This window comes from Tenrec ecaudatus, chromosome 12 (assembly GCF_050624435.1).
Source record: "Tenrec ecaudatus isolate mTenEca1 chromosome 12, mTenEca1.hap1, whole genome shotgun sequence".
NCBI classification, from domain to species: domain Eukaryota; kingdom Metazoa; phylum Chordata; class Mammalia; order Afrosoricida; family Tenrecidae; genus Tenrec; species Tenrec ecaudatus.
The window spans coordinates 58,947,465-58,969,010 of NC_134541.1; the positions used below are offsets into that span (position 1 = coordinate 58,947,465).

General features: G+C 42.1%; 1 protein-coding gene across 2 annotated transcripts in view; it reads right to left on the bottom strand.

The window, feature by feature from the left end:
- Positions 1-21,546, bottom strand: part of NTM (neurotrimin) — a 577,270-nt gene that overhangs the window by 17,294 nt on the left and 538,430 nt on the right. For both annotated transcript variants that reach the window (XM_075527880.1, XM_075527879.1), the window contains exons 4-5: positions 4,507-4,641; positions 1,221-1,341 (exon numbers count right to left, since the gene is read on the bottom strand). In XM_075527880.1, coding sequence (XP_075383995.1) covers positions 1,221-1,341; positions 4,507-4,641 — 256 coding nt within the window. The remainder of the gene's footprint in view (positions 1-1,220; positions 1,342-4,506; positions 4,642-21,546) is intronic.

A 21,546-nucleotide genomic window follows, 5' to 3' on the forward strand; every position in this document is an offset into this window, starting at 1 on the left:
TTATTGCAAGAAGTACCTTCCTTTCTGCGTGTTTCTGATGTAATGGAAGAAGAGGGAAAGTTAGCTATGTTTCTACCTAAATCCTCGTAAAGTCCCCCCACTCCCTCTTCTTCCTGACTGCCTTTCCCACTCACCCTGCCACCCTGTAAAATGGACTCAATGAATTTGGACCATCTCACTGAGAAGATGCCAGGAACTGTCCTTTAAAACTGAGCGGACTGCTCATTTGGGAGGACTTAGTGACAAGGTGGCTTGGTGCTAATGAAAGTCAATCAGGGGTTCATCTCAGAGGAGCTCTGGTGTCTTAAGGCAGCATGGTGTCTTAAGGAAGCCAGGGCGCATTGATGCTGTCCTATGGAGTGCAGCCAATATAACTCACCCCTCCTCACTCTCACGTCTTAGATTCGCCCCCTTTGATCGCTTTCCCTCACTTTCTCAGCCTCCCTCACCGCTTTTGGATTTCCCAACTCCTTTGTCCACACAACGGCTCGGGCCATAGCTGCAGCCGCCCAGCACACCCGCAGTCTTCAGAAATGTTCCGCATGCAGACAGCCCTCGCACATTCATGGGGTGCCCGTGCCACTTGGACGAGCTCTTTGATAAACGTCACTGACACGTTGCCTGTCTGCAGGAAGTTGCAGGGCCCTGTGCTGACAAGCCGTCCAATGACCTTCCCAGTGATCATCTTCAGTGAATGACAAGCTAAGGCCTGATGAGGGTGACCATGGTCAGGAACAGGGGTCCCTCTGTGCTCGGGCAGTGTAATGACAACTCAGGAGCGCAGACACGGAAATCAGTGCAGGACCTTTCTGTTCACCGTTGATCCAGCTGGAAGCAAGCTTCATCTAACTGCTGTGCCACTCGCAAGGCTAGAGAGCACCCTGCCCCTTCCTACATGTCGGACAATGTGGTAGTAGCATCTCCAGACAGAGCAACTTATTTTCTTGGACTTAGTGCCCTTTCCTTTGAGACTGTACTTTCCCGTGTGTGTGTGTGTGTGTGTGTGTGTGTGTGTGTGTGTGTTCTTTCAGACTTGTTGATGAGTGATGATTCAAAAAATAGCTTAAACATTAAGAACATTCTGTTTGTTCAGAACACTCCCCCAACACACACCCCTCCTCTAAGGGGGAAGAACTGTTACAGAAATTCACGGGCAACCCTCCAAAATTGGGACTTGGAAAAGAGCTCTGTTTCTGGTGGGGGGAGGAGAAAACTTTTACCTTTTATCATCTTTGTACCACTGGAATTCTGCCGAAGGAACTGCTGAAGCTTCACACTGCAGGGTCCCCTTTTGGCCCACAGGGACACCTGTGCCCTTAGCTTCTGAAATGTAGGGTGGATCTGCAGAGAGAAGAAATCTGAAATCATTTATAAATACATTTCAAAATTAAGACCCAGCTTCACACACTGCTTTTGTCCTCTTGCCCTGCTTCCACCTCTGCTTACTTGCACTTTGAAATCATTAAACAAATGTAGCCAAGAATAGAATCATCTACAATATTGTACTACTTGTATTCCTTTCAAAGGAAAAGCTGGGTCTTGCTAGCACACATGGCTTCTGTTCCCCTCTCTACATACATGGAATGACCAGGTGTTCAGGCAAACCCTGCGTTGAAACTCTTTAACTTGCATCGGATGATGCCAACACATCAATTCTACGTGGCATGAGTTGACAGTCGGAGCCTTTAATTTCCGAACACCAGGTCCTTGCCAGAGTATATGACCTCAAACTAGTCAAGTCCCATCAAAACCTCAGGTGCAGGAAATACTAATCAGGGAGAATTGCCTGCAGGATATACAGATCAGTACTGCTTCCAGGTATTCTCAGGTGGATCCTCCAATCAAGCCAGGCCCGACTCCACTTCCATACTTGGTCTGCATTCATTTGAAATGTTTACCAAGCGTCCTGTGGCATTCCAACAGTTTGCATGGAGCAGCACAATCAGAAACACACACTGCTAGTGTATGTCTTGCAGGGATGCTCAAGAAGAAAACATATTCACAGCACTGTGCTGGGGCAAGCCCGCGCTGAATTGCTCTTAGGTTTCAGAACCAGAGGATGATAGTGCTCTCAAGAAACAAACTCAGTTTTACTCCATTCACCCCTTTTACCCCTTGACACAAATCTGCAAACAGATAACGGTTTCACTTTTCCTGGTAACAACATAGTCAAATTCTGGATCTGTAACTAGATACCTTCAAGCATCCCTTAGTGTTCGGAGTTATCTTTGACTTTTGATTATTTTCTTATCTATGTCTTTGTTTGTTTGTTGTTGCTTCCTTGTGCTTTAAGTTCATCTCTATTCCCTGTAAGTCACCTTCGTCTTGTTCGTTTGATACTAGCTAATCCATTGCCATTGGTTCCACCTGGTCATGACCCTACAGGGCAGAACAGAACGAGCCGCTGGGCTGTCCAAAGCTGCAGTCTGGGCGGAAAAGCTCTGCCTAAGCCTGCTCTGATGAAGCGGCTGGAGAGTTGGAACTTTTTTTTTTTTTTTTTCATTTCTAGCCCTGGCTTAACTCCCTGTGTCCCCCAGGCTACTTTAATGGAGTATAAAACTCTGGCTGCCATTGAGTCAAATCTGACTCAGAGGGACCCTATATAGGATTTGCAAGACTGGAAATCTTTATGGAAGATGCCAGCCTCGTGTTTTTCCCTCAGAGCAGCTGGTGTGTGTGAACTACTGATGTTGAACTTAACAAACCAATACCGAACCTACATCACCTGAGGGCTCCTTTGAAGAATACTCATAAAGCGAAACCGTGCTCACTGCCACTGCCTGAATTATGACTCATGGTGACCCTACAGAAAAAAGTAGAACTGCCCCTGTGGGTTTCCAAGGCTGTGAATCTGTACAGGAGCCGAAAGACTCAATGTCTCTTCCACTGAGTGGCTGGAGGGTTTGAACTGCCAACCTTGTGGTTAGCAGCCCAACGGCAAACCACTATGGTCCTGACTCCTCTCTTAAAGGATCTCACTGCCATTAAATCAACTCCAATTCATTTGAAGTGTCTAAAAAACCAAACCAAACCAAAAACGTCCCTCTAGCTCCCTGCCACACAATTAATTACAACTCTATGAGACGGGCTGTGCTGCCCTGAAGGTTTCTAAGATGTCACTCTTTAAGAGAGTAGAAAGCCTTCATTCTTCCATGGAGCAGTTTGTAGTTTTGAACTTCTGACCTTGTGGGTAGCAGCTCAATGTATAACCACTACACCAGACTTTTTTTTTCATTTAAAGTAGAGCAGGAAATAATTAAAGAATAGGTATGGACATGTACATAATAATCTTTACCTATATCCACCCACATTTAAAAGGAGAACAACTTCTGGATTATAATAAGCTGTTGAGTACTATTCAGTTATAAGAATTCATGAAATGGGCATAGCAGAGAAGGAAAAAAACTCACCATTTCATAGACAACTGAGTCAATGTACATTGCGAGGACGTGAGAATGAAGAGGCTGAGAGAGGGGGGGAATTGGAATATGCTGGATATCGCAAGGAATTTGGAAGGCCGAGAAAAGAGATTAATGGTTGAGAGCAGTGGTCTCTGAAGTTTTGAGATGGTGTACCTCTACTAGAAACAAAGCCAGCCTTGGTGGCAAAGTAGTGACGTGCTCAGCCGTGAACTCAAAGTTGAAGGTTTGAGTACATCCAGAGGGTCTGAGTGCTAAAGACCTCACGGTGTGCTTCTAGTTTCAGCCTAGGAGATTCTCTGAGGCAATTCTCCTCTTTCACATTGGGTGCAATTGGTCAAAATCAATTTAAGGGCACCAAAGACCCTGGATATATGATAATGCAATATTTAAATTCTTATCAATTAATATTTAAATTTCATGCATGCATGCCATGTGCTGCAGCATATCTAATTGTTGAAGGATAAGATCAAATGAACACGTCATCCGTATAAGTTCTAATATTTCTCTTTTACATACAAGTCCACGGCTTTTTACTTCTGACGGTGTTGACTAACGCAGGGCATGAAAGCATTGGGGCCAGCAGCAGACAGGTGAGTAGGTTATGGGAAACTTTAAGACTTGAAGACAGATTGTGCAAGTCACACATCGGATACCATTTAATGAACTTGCAGAAAATTACCTAAAATTTGAGATTACATTAAAAGTACTTGATCACTATGATATTTAAAAATATATAACACCGATACATATAAGAGGGAGGAGAGTAAAAAGGGCGGGGCAGGGTAGGCTATGGAAAAGTTTGCTATGTTTTCTAAATTGCTGAACACAAAAATGATGATCGAAAACGTATACCGCCACCTAATTCACAATAAATTCACACACACACACACACACACACACACACACACACACACACACAAGCTAAAGTTTGGCGTCGTTGCTCTGGAAAGCAGAGTAGGTATGGAAAACGAAGACACATTTGCCAGACTGGATTAGCAGTTGGCTTAGCAAAGCAGCTTTCCTTCTGGCTGGCCCAGCAGTATGCTGACTTGAGAGACCTGCCAGGGTAGTGGGGGACACTCACAGTTGACGGTGACCTTGACTCTCCGTACCACTGGTGCGGACACGTCATTGGAGGCACTGCATTCATAGTCCCCCGACTGCTCCCGAGTAATGCCCTGTATTTCCAAGTATTCATCCTCACTAACAAAGCCAACTGCTGCAAGAGAAAAAGAAAAGGTGTGGTCAGGTGGGGGGGGGGGAACTAGTATGAACCTAGAAAAGAAGTTACAGAATATTTATGTCTGTAGATAATGAATGAAGTCATTTCAAAGTTCAGGTTTACAAGAATAATGTCACATCTCCCTCCCTGATCTTTTCCTTAACCTTTGTACATTCAGCTTTCCCTTTGTTCTCCAGTGGACCTGCTTCAATATTTGTGTTGCTACCTGAACTTAAGCTTAGTGCCCACAATGATTATTGGTCGTCAACAAGTGATTAATAATTTTGACATTCACGCAGCCTAAATCTTGCCAAGCAGTCTAGCTCCGGAATCTGAATATGGCACCTCTGGCTGGCCTCAAAGTATCAGCTATAAACACACACACACACACACACACACACACACAGACCTCTAAAGGGAATGACAATGCAAAGACAGTACATGAAAATTCTGCTTTTAGAATTATATCATCAATTATATATGCAGAAATCAATTTGCTAAATGTCAGTGCTATAGCTCTTGAGTATAACATGACAAACCAACAAGGGGGATTTCACAACTGATGTCTAAACACAAGTCTGACACACTTTAGAGAACACGATATTTAAGGCACAAAGAATAAGCTTTACATCTTATTCTGTTACTTAATCATCCTGAAACTCAATTTCGTTAGTAAAATTTTCTAAGCAATAATGATCTAATACCTGCTGGTCTTTATATTGGCTGGCTGGCCATGAGCATGAGACTGTGGGAAGGCCACGCCATTCAAAGGGGGATAAAACATTGAACACTAATCTGACAGTGGGTTCCCGAACCTTTGCTTCCTTGCTGAAGACCATGAGCAATCAAAGTAATGGCCTGCCTCATCCCAGGGACACTCTGACTCTTCTGTTGCGTGTGGATAATTAGAATGACCATATATTTTATCATTGAAGTTGGGTAATTTTATGAGTAAAAGGAGGGCTATTAATAATTATTCTGGGTAAACAACCATAAACTGAGATTGCCCATGGCAACTGAGGGACATTTTCCAAGCATGGTATACATAGACTTCCAATACCTCACAGAGTCGTTTAAAAAAAACAACAACTAAAAAGAAAATCTGTAATTATAAGAGCACTTGGGAAACTCACATGTGCTGCACTAGTTTTTAATTTGGCAAATTGCCTGGCCGCACAGTTTCATGTTGAGCCTGGCCACCTTACGAACAGTCCCAGAGTCTCTCCTTGATCTAAACTAAAGTCTTTTTTTTTAAGCAAGTCAGATGTGTAGTTTAATTAAATGTACTAGTGAAATGTTAATAGGTGAATAAATTCCACCCCCAAAAAAGTCACTGCAAATCTGATTCATAATGACCCTATAGGATAGGGTAGAACTACCCCCTGTGGATTTCTGAGACTTAAACTGAAGTCTTATGGACAAGGGAAGGAAGGGACACTTTCCCTCAGGTCATGTCAGTTTTCTAAGTCATTACGAATCTGTCTAGGCAGACCATGACAATGGTGTCTGTGTGAAAATAATGGAATGCTGAAAAGTAAACGTATCTGGAATTGTGACATATAAGTCATGACGGCTCTGCTCTTGGATGGTTCATCATTTTTGTCAAGATAAGAAGAACAACAGAACATCTATATATGTTTTTAATTTTTATCTTATTATATTGGGGGCTCTTTCAGGTCTTATCACAATCCATCCATATACCCATTGTATTAAACACATATGTACATATATTGTCATTGTCTTTTTCAAAACTCTTTCTCCTTGAGCCCTTGGCATCAGCTCTTCATTTTTCCTCCTCCCTCCCCCATGTCCCCTTGATAATGGATACATTCTTCTTTTTTTTAATGTCTTACATCAACTGCTGTCTCATTTCACCCACTTTTCTGCTGTTCGTCCCCTTGGGAGGGGGCCATACGTCGATCATTGTGATCAGTTCCCCCTTACTCCCTGGCCCCTCTTAGCCTCCTAGTATCGCTGCTCCCCTTATTGGTCCTGAGGGGTTTATCTGTTCTGAATTCCCTGTATTCCGAGTTCTTCTCTGTACCAGTGAACATGTCCTGGTCTAGTCAGATTTGTGAGATAGAATTGGGGTCATGATAGTGGGGTGGGGGAAAGCATTAAAGAACTAGAGGAAGGTCCTGTGCTTCATCGGTGCTATACTGCACCCTGAATGGCTTTTCTCTTCCTTTTGGCCGCAGAATAGCTATCTCATAAATATCTGCCACTATCTTGTTCAACAATGTCTCAACTCTTTGGTCCTGGCATCTGGTAGTAAGGCAAACCTTGCATTTCCTCATGACCAAGAAGCCATATATAACCTGCAATGTATATGTTTAGGAACTATCTTGCCTCTATTGCTTATAGAAGAGCAAAGTAACAGCCCATGCTCATCATAGCAAGGAATTAATAGTTGCTAAGCTTGCACAAAGACCTATTTACATATTAATAAGTAGAAAATGGGGCCCCAAGGTCCCAGATAGACCGAAAACAAGTAGGATTAATTCAAAGAAACTCATACTTTCAAATTGTAAGACCATTCTCATTGTCTCAGTAGGCTTTATTCTTGTTTGGGTTTTTCTTTGCATCTTCTTGATGAAAATAAATAAATAAATAGTCCTTATTGTGTGCAGGGTGAAGGAAACTAGGAGCAGTGAAGAGTTTTAAATGAACGGAAGCATATGTGGTTCCTTTTGTGCTGTCGCTGTTTTGGTGCCATTGTCCCCACGGCTACATTTACCAGCTCGATCCTAGCATTACTGTGCTGAGCATCTTGGAGACCAGTGTTACAGTTACTATTTCCATTACTTTTACATGGTAGCCCTTGGTATGTATGTGTGGAAAGTGCTGTCATATTTTAATTAGGCTTGCCCTACACCATCTGAAATTAGTAATAGCTCAAATTACCAGTGTCATTTATAGATTAACAGCGCTGGAACATTAGGAAATAAATTAGCTCTGGACAGCTGTTTCTGGATTGAGCGCCAGTGTCAGAGTACTGACTGATAGGACCTCAGGTCTCCTGGGAGGCTGTGGACAACATCGTCAAAGAGGGGAAATGAGAAGACAAGAGGCTTCCTTTGTCTCTTGTTCTTCTAGCTAAGCAAAGGCCACGCATGCGCTTTCATTGACCACCGCACTTCTGTGCGACCACCGTAAGATTTGCAGGGCTAGAGAGAAGAGATCCTATTATAGGGACCTCCCAATGGAGAATCATATTGCTATAACTGAAGCCAGGTAACATTCAAGTTACAAAAGATCAGGGTGATCAAGAGCAAGAGCAATAGCTCGTCAAGTATTCTAGGGGAGCTTATGAGTCCATGCCCAGGTAAGATGGCAGATCAAACAGTGCCACACTCACAGGTTCGTGTCAGAAGAGCTAAGCGAAGGGAAGTTAAGTGGAGGCTTTAAGTTTGGGGGAAGGCATTTCTGAGTATCCTTGTGTTGTGAATTGCCATTGACCTGGCCCCAGCGTCCGTTGAAAGTGTGCACAACGGAAGAAAGCAGGGCCATGCCCTGTGGGTGTGCTCCAGGCTGTTGCTGCAGCCCTGTGTATTGTGGGACTTCCTACCAAGGGGCTCATCTTCCGGTACCAGAGCAGACAGCGTTTTGCTGTTTTCCATAGGATTTTCACTGGTTACTTTCATTGGCCATTTTGTTTTTTGAAACAGATTAATAAGCCTCTCAATCGAGTCTGTTTTAGTCTGGAAATGCCACTGAAACCTGTCCACTACAAACGACCCTGTCACTATTTGAAAGCCAGTGGCATAGGTTCTAGCCACAGGACCATGCAAGCCACCATGATACGATAAATCGACCATCAGAAAGCTGGGTGGTAGATTCCAATGCTAGAAGGTGGGGTTTCACCCCTTTCAGCTCTTCTGCACAAAGTCAATGAGGTTTAACTATCATGTTGCCTGCATAAAATGTACAATTAAAGAGAAAGCACAAGGACTTCATCTGCTCACCATTTTCAATGTGCACTCTGAGTTAATGAAGCACAGCATGTGAGCACTGATTTACAGATAGTCACATGCTTAGTAACAATTTAGCTTGCCTTACCATTATGTTCACCTTTCTCCCCCCTCTCTACTGTGAGGCTTGCACGATGCAACCAGAGAGAAAGACTAGCAGTATGTACAAGGAGGTTAAAAATGTTTGTGGGAAAATTTAATTAACTTCATTCCATTTTTCCACGAACAATTTGAAGCCCCTCATACATAGTGAATGACGAGAAATGATTTTAGCCATCAGAAAGAAGGCTTGAGGTACTGCTGAAAACCGAGCAAGCAACGCCCCAGACCTTGATGTATGCAGTTAATGGATCTGGAAATGATTTCCTTTCACACTTCTGCTCTGCCTGCGGGACCGTCCGTGCTTTACTATCTGTATGAAGAATGCACAAAGAATATTGAGGGGAAACGCCAGGTTGATACAGTTTATTTCTGTAGAACTAAATGACACTTTTTGTTAAGGAGCGCAGTGGAGTCGAAGGACATCATTTGATAAAGCCTTCTGAAAAGAAACCCTTCAGAGCCCAACGTTTCTCATTTTCTAAAGGAAATACATCCTCGGGGGGAGCAGACACACTCATTGTCCTAAAATATCCCCATCGTGTCCCACCTATCACACCCTAAAAATAGCTCCCTGTTTCCTGTAACATTCAGTACCCGTCTGCTCTATTGCCTTGCTGTCAAAGCCTTTCATAAAAGACCTCAAATCTACTCACTCAAGTTTATCCCCGAGAAAGACAACCGTTTATGAAAATCAACAGTTAGAAACAGACAGCTCAATTCTCCGTCTTCCACCTTGATGACTCGACAACGGAACTTTGGGCTGGTTCATTCCCGTCTGACCTCCTGCCAAGAAGCTACATTCCACTCCACTCGTGATTTTCCTGCAGTCCTCAGCAGGAAATCAAATTAGAATGAACGAGCTCCAAGCCCTTTTTTTTTATAATTAGCTGGTCCCTTGGTAGTATTTTTCCCTATTTTGTACAGTTCAGTTAGAGTAATCTGACTTACTCCATCTGGCTGTGGTAGAAAACTCAAGATTAGAGGAGATTTCATTTTAGTTGGATCCAGAATCAATACCTGTGGAAGCAGCAGTCAGAAACTAAAACCATATTGTTCTGAGCAAACCTGCTGCAAAAGATCTCTGTAAAGAGTTTAAAAGCAAAGCTGTCACCTTGAAGACCAAGGCATGTCCGCTCCACGTCCTGGTACTTTCAGACACCTCCCGTGCTTGTGAAGCCAGGCCAATGAATAAGGAAAATCGAAGACAAACCGATGCCATTGAGTTATGGTGTTGGCAAGAGTATGTAACATGCCGTGCACTTTCAGAAGGATGAGCACACTGGTCATGAAAGAAGTCCAGTCAGAAAGCTTCTTAGAAGGTGGTGATGAGACTTCATCGCACATACTTAGGACACGTAATTAGGAGGCACCAGGTTCTGAAGAAGGACATCATTCTGGGTGAAGGGGAGGGTCAGGGAGACAGGCTGACACAGTGGTGGCAGCGATGGGTTTGAGCACGGCAGTCGTGAGCCAAGGTTGGGACCAGGCCGGGTTTCCTGCTGTCGTGTGGAGGGTCACTGGGAGCCAGAATGCAGTCACCAGCTCCCAACAGCAGCAATGGCTGCTGCGTGCTGTTTGCACTCATTTTGGTTTTGCAGTACAATCAAAGCAGTTTTAGAGCAGAGGCCACATTCTGATTATTTCTGACTCTGGCGGCACCGAAAAAAAAAAAAAAGTAGGATACATGAATTAGGGATGTATCAACTTTTTATATGATTAGCTTATCTATGGGTAGACGATCACTACAGGTTGAATTCAATATAAAAGTCAGGGACCTGGGTTGTTCATGTGATTCTCAGGTGACTTTATTGCTGAGACCATGTTATTTCTGATCGTTGCTCCTAGCCTAATATATGTGATTTTTTTCATTCAAAAACAAGCACAAATATCAATACTATGATCTTCTCTAATATGAAAGATTTTCTGTAAATTATGTTATTTTTAAAGGTTTTCAATGGTTATTATAATTTATATTTGGTGGTGAGGCCCATTATTGGGAAAGCATCCTTAATTTAACTCTGCAGATCAATAAGGACATATGATTTATCTAAAAGGAATTCTTTTTAGAGTCCACTCTTCAGGAACACAATCATTTTGTTAAAGAGAAACGACAATAGGAATGTTGAAATAGAGAAAGTTGGTTTGGAGATCACATGTGCAGAGTCCCCGAAGGAGCTTCATCTGGTTCCAAGTGTTGAGCCCAGTGGTTCACAGCAATTGAAGGGCAAAGCCTGTCCTGTGTACTCGGGACCCTTTGGGAGAGGAAAGATTCTGGTATCTGAGTTCATGACTGAAACTAATAACAGCCATGATTATCATATTTATCGCACCCAAGGAAAAGCGTGTCAGGTGAACAGCTGTGGTTATTGGAGAGGAGAGGACACAGCTGTTTTCTTACCTAATATGTTTATGGCCTATAGTCTGGTTGAAATAAAATCACTGGACATCATTGAAAAATATAGAACATAGAATTCCAGAATTTGTGAGTTGGAAGGTATCATTTTAAAAATTCAGTTCAAGTTCTACGACCCCTACACCAGTGTCTGTTCCATCCTTGCCTGTCCGTTTGAGTCTGGCTGTCCGGCTACGCCTCCACTCCAGGGAAGGCTGTTGACAGCTGGTCACCTTCAGGCACCTTTATGCGTGTCTACAAGTTGAACAGCAGGAGAGTTTTTGAGGTTTAATCAGAGGAAGGCATGGGGCCTTTAAGATGCTGGCAGAAACTAGGCTAAAGTGGCATGGTGGAAACATGGTAAAGGTTCTCAAATACCAGCCTCTACAAGCCAGAGGTATTATCCCTGAGATCTGATGAAGAAAGCGTTAGGGGCAGCAACAATAGCAGTGCTATTGTTGAAAGATGCTAGAGTACTGCCAGTGAACTGTGGGGAAGTCTGCCTCATTCGGCCTCTTGTGAGAGTCGAGTGCAGCATTGGAGCCATGGGTGTCCCGCGAATGCCAAGTCACCAGCACTCCGTGGTGGGATGCAGGTCTGATGGAACAGGTAAAGAGAAGAACACAGGCAGGCCTGCAAGTGGGAATATGGTAGGCATTCCCAAACCTAACCAGAAAAGGCTCAGGCAAAGTCGAGCACCTCCAGACACATTCCTGTGGTGCCAAGCAACCATGGTGTTTGGGAGCAAGATTAGCCTGAGCTCAAGCGGGCTTCTCATGTCATCCGTGCCACAGTGCCGATGGAATATGATGGCACTGCCCATGTGCTAAAGGGTTTTCATAACAGGATATTCTTATTGAACTTCCTGCATAACAATAGCTTCTGAGAGGCTAATGTTAGGCTGGAATGGAAGTAGGTGAATTGATATGGCACTGAGTACCACTGCCCCGGCTGATTATGGAGCAGAAATGGATCCAATATGCCCACATAGGCTCCCATGGAACTTGGACGCTGGGAGTTCATTTATCCGCACTTTAAATTCTTGGTCTCTTAACACGGCCCTTGTAGCATTCTTGTGTTTATTAAATAAGTAAATGCATGTGACATCCTTAGAACATAGTAAGCTCTCAATAACTAACATGAGCCTAATTTTATTGAGTCTCACTTTTTAAATATACTTGATATAATAAAACATCAGCTAAGAAGTAAAAGAAGCATCAGCTCTTTGCTATGCTAGTAGGAGATCCATATCAAAACAAAGTATCAAGCATTCACTGCAGATGCTTGGAACCGAAACCCTGACTCCTTTACTGAGTTTGATTAATCAGAATATGATTTTTCATTGGTTCTAAAAAGGTTACAGTGATTATGTAAAATGTCTAAGAATAATTTCATCTAGAACAAACAATAGCATTTCTGATTTTTGGTCTATGGAGCCCAGGGTGGATGAAGCTATGGAGACAAGTAGAATAAAGGCTCGTGGGGAAGCGGGGAGGGGGACAAAGGGGAGCTGATATCATGTAGCTCAAGAAGGAAGAAAATACTTGAAACGGATTGTTTTAGCAATGGCACAGTACCCCTGGATGTCACTAAACTCTGGAGTAGTATGATGTCTGGATTTGCTTCCACTATAAAGTGTTGAAGAAAAAAGAAATGGCTGCACAGTCTGAGTGAGACCTCCCGAGTTCTGGAGAAATGGTTCTATTCTCACATGAATATAAATATATTTTAAGTTGTTTTTCCTCCTTGGCCTTTCCTTTGGAAAGAGTTTTAAATAGCAGAGAGGACAATCTGATGACCTTCCAAGGTTGGGCCAATTAAAAAATCTCTTGGAAAAAGGTGTGTGTGTGTGTGTGTGTGTGTGTGTGTGTGTGTGTGTGTGTGTGGCGGGGGCAGGGTGTGTGTGTGATAAAACCTGCTTTTTTTCTCCTGCTGTAGTACCAAGGTGCAGATCTCAAACAGTTGACAGGAAAATTAGTTTGGGCATCAAAAACTGGGACCATCTTGGGTATCTTAAACAGTTGACATGAAAAATGAGTTTGGATTGTTCTAAGTAGATGCTCATCACTATATTTTCAGACTCTTATTAAGGAGTGCAGAATTGGCATGAAAGAGAGTCCCTGTGGGGCAGTTAATGTCCTAACTATTTAAAGGGAAGAGTTGGGCATCCAAATTCACCCGGAAGTGCTTCAGAAGCAAGTTCAGCCAACCTCCTGCTCACCCCTCAGCCACTGAAACCAGTTTGGAGGAGAGTTTTCCTCTGACAGACCTGGCATCTGCATACATTGAAACGGATTCAATAGCAACTGTTTTTGTTGTTGTCTTGGTTATGCATTAAAAAGGAGCTCCAGCCTACAAAGTAAACCTAAAGTGAGCTCTCTGCTTCTCACAGGGACAGGTCCTGTGAATCTTCAAAGTCAACTTCTTCCCTTGGTGACAGGAACAAGTTTTCCCTGCTGACACGGCTTCAGAGGCGCGGTGGCAATGGGAGTTGGATCCTCGTGACTGTGTGCATCTTTCTGAGCCTGCCAGCTTGGCTCTGCCTGTAGACCCTCCCTTATGGGTGATGATTTCAAAGTCAGAAAGCTCACAGCTGGGTATTTGGAGTTCACAGCTTGATGTCTGGAACCTGGGTATTTACGGTAGTGCAGCTGATGGCTGCTAAAAAAAATTAAAAAGAAAGAAATGAGCTTTTGATTTGTAAACTCAGCCAATTTGATGTGAAAGACATTGATAGAGTATAAATATAGAACTCCACAGTGTCATATTTCCTCAATATCTTGGCTGTTTACTTTCTCTGTCTTGTTGCTTTAATCTCTGAAGATAGTCCCCAAAGCTGAGAAATGTGAAGACTTTAATTGCTTTGAATTTCCTTGCCCACATTGATTTAAGGCAATTCTATTTACTTCTGAGGCTCTAAGTGACATCAGGTTCTCCTGACACCATCACACATACCCTCAGGTAGGATGTCCACTTGCAGTGTTTTACCTGGACTATCTCGTTCACAGAAGGAGAGCAGTTGGTGCCCAGCCCACACATAATTTAGCCATGAGTACATTCTCTACAAAAGGGGTCCTTAATCTGAGCTGCTACAAGTCTAGACCCAAGGGTCTCTGTGCCCAGGAAATGTTATGCGTTTGTGTGTGTGTGTGTTCTGTTCATAGAGATTCTATATTTCCTGTACAGAAGTTTGATAATGGCCTAGATCACAAAAAATAGTAATACCCACTTTTGAGTGCCTATTTTATCCACCCCCTAATAATCAAAAAGTACCAAATATATTTCAGCCCTTATATCCTGGGACAGAAAAGCTAAACAAAAACCACCTCAAAAAACCAAACCAAACAAACAATAGCCAAAATAACTGCCTAAACACCACTACAAAAATAAAATTCTTTGATATCAAGTCAATGGTGACTCATAGTGACCCCCTGTGGGTTTCTGAGAGAGTAACTGTTTAGGGAGTAGAAAGCCCAGTCTTTTTCCTGGGTAGCTGAGGGTGGTTTCAAACCACAGACCACGTGGATCTCAGGCCAGCATGTCTCCATACACAGCCCGGGCTCCATATCATCACAAAGTACAATGGATGCTTCCCAACACCAAATTCACTGCCAGGGAGTCAGTGCTGACGCACAGAGACCCCCCCCCCTGTGGGTCCCTGAGACTGTAACTCTTTATGGGAGTGGAAAGACCTGTCTTTCCTTTTCAGAGCTGTTGGGGATTTAGAACTGGCAACCATATGGGGTAGCAATCTAACTCATAACCACTAAAAAAAATTCTGGAAGCAAAATTACCACTGTTGTATGCTTCATGAAACATTTTATGTACAATAGAAATAATAATTCCAATGAAGAAGAGGTATGCTGAAAAGGAGAGTTTTTCTTTTACTCAAAGAATGGAGGCCTCCCCCCATTGGGCTCAGGCAAAAAATACAGGGTTCTTCCCTTCTGCAAAAAGAGGCAAAGGTTTCCTTCCTGCAAGAAGCTTCCTCTTGAAGCTTGCCCTAAGAATGCCTTGATGGCTGACCGTGACAAGAAAAAAACGAAGTGACAGATTGACCACCAAGGGAAGAAATAAATAGAAAAACTGGGGTGGCATTAAATTGATAATTAGGAAACCTAATGAGTGAATTCAGTCCAGACCAGAGCTTGAGAGAAAACTGTGAAGTGCCCTCAATACCGGGAATGGCCATTCCATCGCCATATTCCCAGTAGGCACAGAGAGGTCCAGTACCAGCTGCAAGGTGTCAGAGAGTGACACAGAAACCCATAAGTGAATATTTTAGAACAGTAAAGTAAGAAGCTTGTAGGAACCCTTGGACCCAAAGAGAAAGGAAGACATAACCCAAAACTTTCTATTGACAATATTTGAATATGTTTTAAATTTTGCAAATTGCTTTCAAAAGGTCTCCACTCCCAAAACTATGCTACCAAATCCTATGTACTGCCTGAGTCCCCCGCATAGGCTCTGCCTGCTGTTTGCAGGAGCTCTCTGTTCTTAGAGCTCCACTATGGAGAGGCAAAATATTCAACACGCAGAAGCTATCACAAGAGTGCATGGATGGAAAAGATTAATTGATTTTTCTTTCAGTTACATTCTACCTTTCTCCGTTCCACTTAAAATCTGAACAAAGGTATATGGTCTGAAAGGTCTGGACGAGAGATAATGCATAATTTACTGGATCATGGTGATTTCCGTAGGAGTTGGGTCATTTTGAGTATGCTTTGAGCATCAATTCTCTCACTAGTAAAGTGTAGATACTTTTTAAATGTTTGCAAGCTGGCACAGAGAGGTAGATGAGAGGATTTGCATACGTACATAGACGGTGACTCACATGGGATATGCTCAATACATTTGAACGTCCTTGGGCAATACAGCTGGTTAAGTGCTCAATTACTCACTCAGAGGTTGCTAGACAGAACCACACAGAGGTGCCCTGAAACACAGAACCGATGGCTTACCTTGCAAAGGTTAGAGACTTGAAAACCCTACTGCGCACCTATGTGGTTGGTTTGAATTGGGATGGACTTAGTGACAACTAAACACAACACACATTAAACAATTGTATCTCATTGGGTCTACTCCTCTGTTTCTATCCTCTCTCCAAGGTCGATCTGTACGTTGAAATCCATTCCCACATTTTAATGAGTGACTATGCTCATGATTTCATTTATCTCATTATCCTATAAGGATCTGCTTAACTCAAGCCCCATGACTGCCAAGTGAATGGCCTAATTCGTTACAGTTCACAGAAATTGCTTCTCAGATCTGCTCCTACTGGATGCCCTAGTTTCAGCTGGTTGGATTGCCATTTCCCTCTTCTCCTAAGAAGAGAGTCTCATTTGATTCTGCCCTTTGTCTCACTCGCACCTGCAGTTGTGAAATTCTGGTTTCTCCTTCCTTTACAGCTTTTGAATCGGTTCTCTTCATCATTGTTGCTATCTTCCTTCAGGTCTTTATTATTCAAGATAGACTATTGCAGTATTATCTTTCCTGATGTCCCTGTGCCCATTTAATCTCTGCTGTAATAATGAGCCATCCACCCCAAATCACTGTCCCTGCTTACATCCTGTTAGAGCTCCTCATTGTTCCTTGGCAGGGTATATATTTAGGCTCCCTATGAACTGTCTCTATCCCTAGATTCTCCCCAACCCCGTCCCCCCCATTCTCACTGTGCCCACCAGCAAAGTTCCTAAAACATCGATCTGTTTATCTATGTCTTTGTATCTTTTTCATCTCTTTGCCTGGGATCTAATATGCCCTTGACCATTTGCAAATATCTCCACATCCTTCAAAATCCATCTTAGATAGCATTCCTTTTAGAGGTCTTTCTCGAGATTTAAAGTTCTTAATTTCTACTCTACCTGCTTCTGTTGATATCCAGTGTTACAATAATCATATTGCTTTGCCATCGTCTTACGAGTTTATTCCAGTGGACTAATTTCCAGAAAGAAAGGATTCTTTTATTAATTTCCACATGTGCAAAATCCATAACAATGCCTAACACACGGAAGTTATCACTTGCTTACACACTCAAAGAGGGAATGCATTTCAGTGGCTGCTCTAGCTGTCACAATGAATTATTTGGAATATTCTGTGGCGACTTTTAAGAGAATAACATATATATTTTCAAAATAATCATGTATTAGAGAGCGAGATAGACAAACACACACACACAAATAGAGAGAGACATAAAGAACCTCTCACAATCTCATAAGAATAAAGAATGTCATTCTCCCTTTCCTAAGGCAGACTAAAAGAACCCCATCGAATAAGCCTGCAGTGAATAAGAAAACAGCCAGGTTTGACTCAATCTCCCAAAATATCCTTATTTAAAAGCTCTTGTCACTAAATGCCCCTGCTTCCCCTGGATGAGTTTCCGTGCATTGTGCCTAATCAGAAGTGCCTCTAGAGAGCTTTCTTATGTCGTCATCAATTCAGCTGATGTTGTTATTATTTTTTTAATCAGCGTGGTGATTCGGCTCTATCTATATGCAATTTGTAGTGGCATAATTGCAGGGAATGGGATTAAACTCTTTCCCTTCCTGGGAAAGGCAGGGGGAAGGGTGAAAAAGAGTGTTGCCACCAACACAAATTAGGCCTCACAACAACAAAAAAGAAATCTCTCTGTAGAAACAGTGACAACGAGGAGCACTTCCATGAGCTACGTTCTGCACGAAATGGAAGTTGACGATGGGAAATGACGTTTCCAACAGCAACTTCCACTGAGGAAATAGTGACGTCAGCCAGACCATGCTGCGTCAGTCCTGCCCTGAGCACTCCCTAGCCATGGATGTCAACAGATAAAATACATATCCAGGCCCTCACTGTGAGCTCACCATGCTGGCTGCCTCTCCTCCCTTCCCAGAATCCACGTGCTTTTATTTTTCACTGGCAATATTCTGTCCTCCACCTGTTCCTTATTGCTCCTTTAAAATGATAAAGAAACCATGCCAATGGGTTACTAGCTAATATATCCATTAAGTAAAGACAAACAAACAAATGAACAAAAGCACTTAACTGATGGGCCTGAATGTATTTTTTTCTCTTCTACTTAAGTTTTCAAGACTTCATTTCATGTGGATCCCTAATCAGCACCCATCAAAGTGGCACTCAAGAAAACAAAGGTTACCTCGCATTGGGAAATATAAGGCAAAATACCTGTGTAAGTGCTAAACAGCATAGATGTCATCTTGGGGGCTGGTGTGTCTGTTCCATATCCCCCAACTGCTTCTTGTGCATGCAGAGTAGGGGCGACGGATAAGGATTGGGGAAACATCAATGTGGATGAATTATGGTATTAGCTAAGAAGATGAAATATACCTCAGACTTCCGGAAGAACAAATAGATGTGTTCTGGGAGAAGTACAGACAGGAGTAAGGATGGTGAAACTACATTTCCAAGAGATCATCATAAACTATATTCTGAAAAAAGTAACTTTTTTTTCCCCCCACAAAGTACATATCATAACTGACGTTTCAGACCTTACCGTCACTATAGCAACCATGAAACTTTACTCTTGCAACACAAACATAGCACAGAAAATAGGTGAAGGAGTGAGCACGGCTGTGTTCCAATAAAGCTTTATTTATGTACACCAAAGTTTCAGTCTCCTACAATGTAAGGCATTAAAAAGGCATTACTTCAGATGACTTTCAACTTTTTAAAAATGCATAAAATATTCCTAGATTGAAGATCCTACCAATGATTGGTGACCTGCTCATTTTGGCCTATGAGTTAAGGTGTACTCACTCCTAATCTAGATGCCCAGTTCTCTCCTGTCATCTATTTCTGTTATTTTCATATCTCGTTGTTTCACATCATCCTTCATTGTTTCGTATATCCCACCTCCAAAATCTTCTCTTTGGTTCTGTGGAACCTTTCCCACATAATCAATAGCTCTCCTCTATCCTGAAGTCCTTCATGGGACAGTAGATCCACCTCTTGGCATATTGAGTCTGAGAGTATTAGCATTGGCCTGCAGGCCTATATTATCATTATGTACTAGCTATTATGAGAGGACATGAGCGTGGCATCTTTGCTCCATGCGGAAACTTCTAGATTTCATCTTTTAAATCTCCATTCTTCTGAAACTCATCTCATCCAAAGAATTTCGCATCTTGCCATCCAGCCACCCTTCTGCTCTCTGCGCCCTCTTTCTTCTTTCTCACTCGGTGAGCACTTTGGGATTATAGCTTTCATTGCCACCCTCATCCTCCGTGAACTACCTGTCCACAAACGTAATCTCTCAAATGCAGCGCTCACAATCTTGACCTAAGTCCAATGACTACCTTCCTCTCCAGTCAGGGACCGACTGCGCATTCATGACCACAATTGTTCAGTACCGAGTGCAATCACCACAATGGCCTAGGTTTCAAAAACATGGATCTAATAGCTGATGGAGATAATCACTTGACATCATTGAGGTTTCAAATCCATTAACCCAATATTTTCATTTAAAATTACATCATTTTTAGAAAATGTAGATAATAGGACTCATCTGTGGGATTCCTCACTGGAAAATTCTTTTTTCATTTAATCCCATGTTATATTGGTCTGAAGAAATTCTGTTCCAGATGGATCCAAAGATCTGTTTTCTCAGTGCCTGCTCTCATAATAGCACTTGGAAAAACAGATTGGATCACCTTCATGATCATCAATTTCAAAAAAGTACCCATCTCTGTCCTGGAATTCTAGAATCTTTCTCTGGTCATTTCAGTCTCCTAATTTCAAGCTTTAACACTCTCTTCTATCTCCTCAAACATTTCACTGTTTTGCTAACTTCTTTCTTCCATGCCATTCTCCACAATGATCTTGTTTTTGCTTTACCGAAAGGGACGAACAAAACACACAAGACAAACAGCAGCACAAAGCTTCCCGGGAGACTGTTACATGTGCGCTAGTTATCTCAGTCTCTCCAGTTTTACCAGGATAACTTCTTTTCCCTCATTCTACCAAATAGCCAGTTCCTCCTTGTGTTCTGTGGGTTTCATTGCTTCTCAATTTTTCATTGACTTCATTCCATTCAAACTCAACTTAATGCTATCAAGTCAGTTCTGACTCATAGCAACCCTACATAACAGGGTAGAACTACCTCCATGGGATTCCCAAACTGTACTTTTTTAAGAGAGTAGAAAAGTGCATCTTTCTTCTGCAGAGTGACTGGTGGTTTTGAACTATTAACCTGGTGTTGGCAGCCCACTGCATAATCCACCATGCCACCATGACTTCTCTTATCCTCCATCAGTTACCTCTGATTTCTTCCCTATCTTTATCAACTGGATTATTTAATAGATAGGTTTCACTGGTGTTCTTCTCTCACCTTTTAAAAAGTCTACCTTAACACCATTCTTCATGCAAAACCCATGTAGAGAGTATTTGACCTGCCAACTTTCTGGACTGTAGTCAAGCACTTAACCATTTGCCTTACTCATGTGTCCCCAGGTTACAATAAGACACAATATATACTTCAATGAAGAGCATGCTGGGGGCTTCCACCACTTTGTTTTCCTCCTCTTTCATTTTACCACTTCATCTGGAAGTCAATTCAATTGCACTTATTGAGCAACAAGTAAAACCCTGGTTTTCTCTGCAGAGAGGTAGAAAAGGACAAGCACAGGAATCTGAAGAAATCGCTGAGTGAAGGAATTTAAAATGGGTTCATATGAAGCAGTGTACTAAGGCATAGGTACCCTTTGAATCTGGACAGAGATTACCCAATATAATGAATCAAAAATCTCAAGAAGTGAATTTTTGTGCATACCACATTCCCTGTTGACCAATAGAGGGTGATTATGAATTACACTGTAAAAGCTTTGAAAATGGAATTGGCAATGAAACTACAAGCCCACAGAATAAGAATTGAGGCATATAGCCTAAATATAATGGACAACAGGGTGCTGAAGGAAAACCACCAGCATATTCTACAGAATGTTAACAGGATCTGGATTCTCCTCATACAATTTTTAAAAATGTATCGGATACAGAGTACTAATATACTAATTATACAAAGAACAGGGAAATCTATACCACTCACAAGGGAAAATACTGCTGCCAAACATAAGAATGTATATATATATATAGTAATTATCAGAGATTTAAAAAAAATAGTATAATTATGCTTCATAAAGTAAAGGTAGACACTTAAAATACCTTTAAAGGGAGAAATTCTTAACAGATAAACAGAAACCATATAAAAGTATTGAATGCAAATGTTTGAACTGAATTTTAGAACTTAATTGAATGGGCTCAATAGCTGAATGACAAAGTAAAGAGTCAGTGATCCTGAAGGTAGATAAAGAGAAATCATTTAATATAAAGAACAAGGTTTAGGAGCAGCATGGAAAATTTGAAGGAATGATGATGGATTAATTTCATTTTCTCTTCAGTTACAGCAATGGCAACTGCACAAATCTATGAATGTGTTTAAACTCGCAG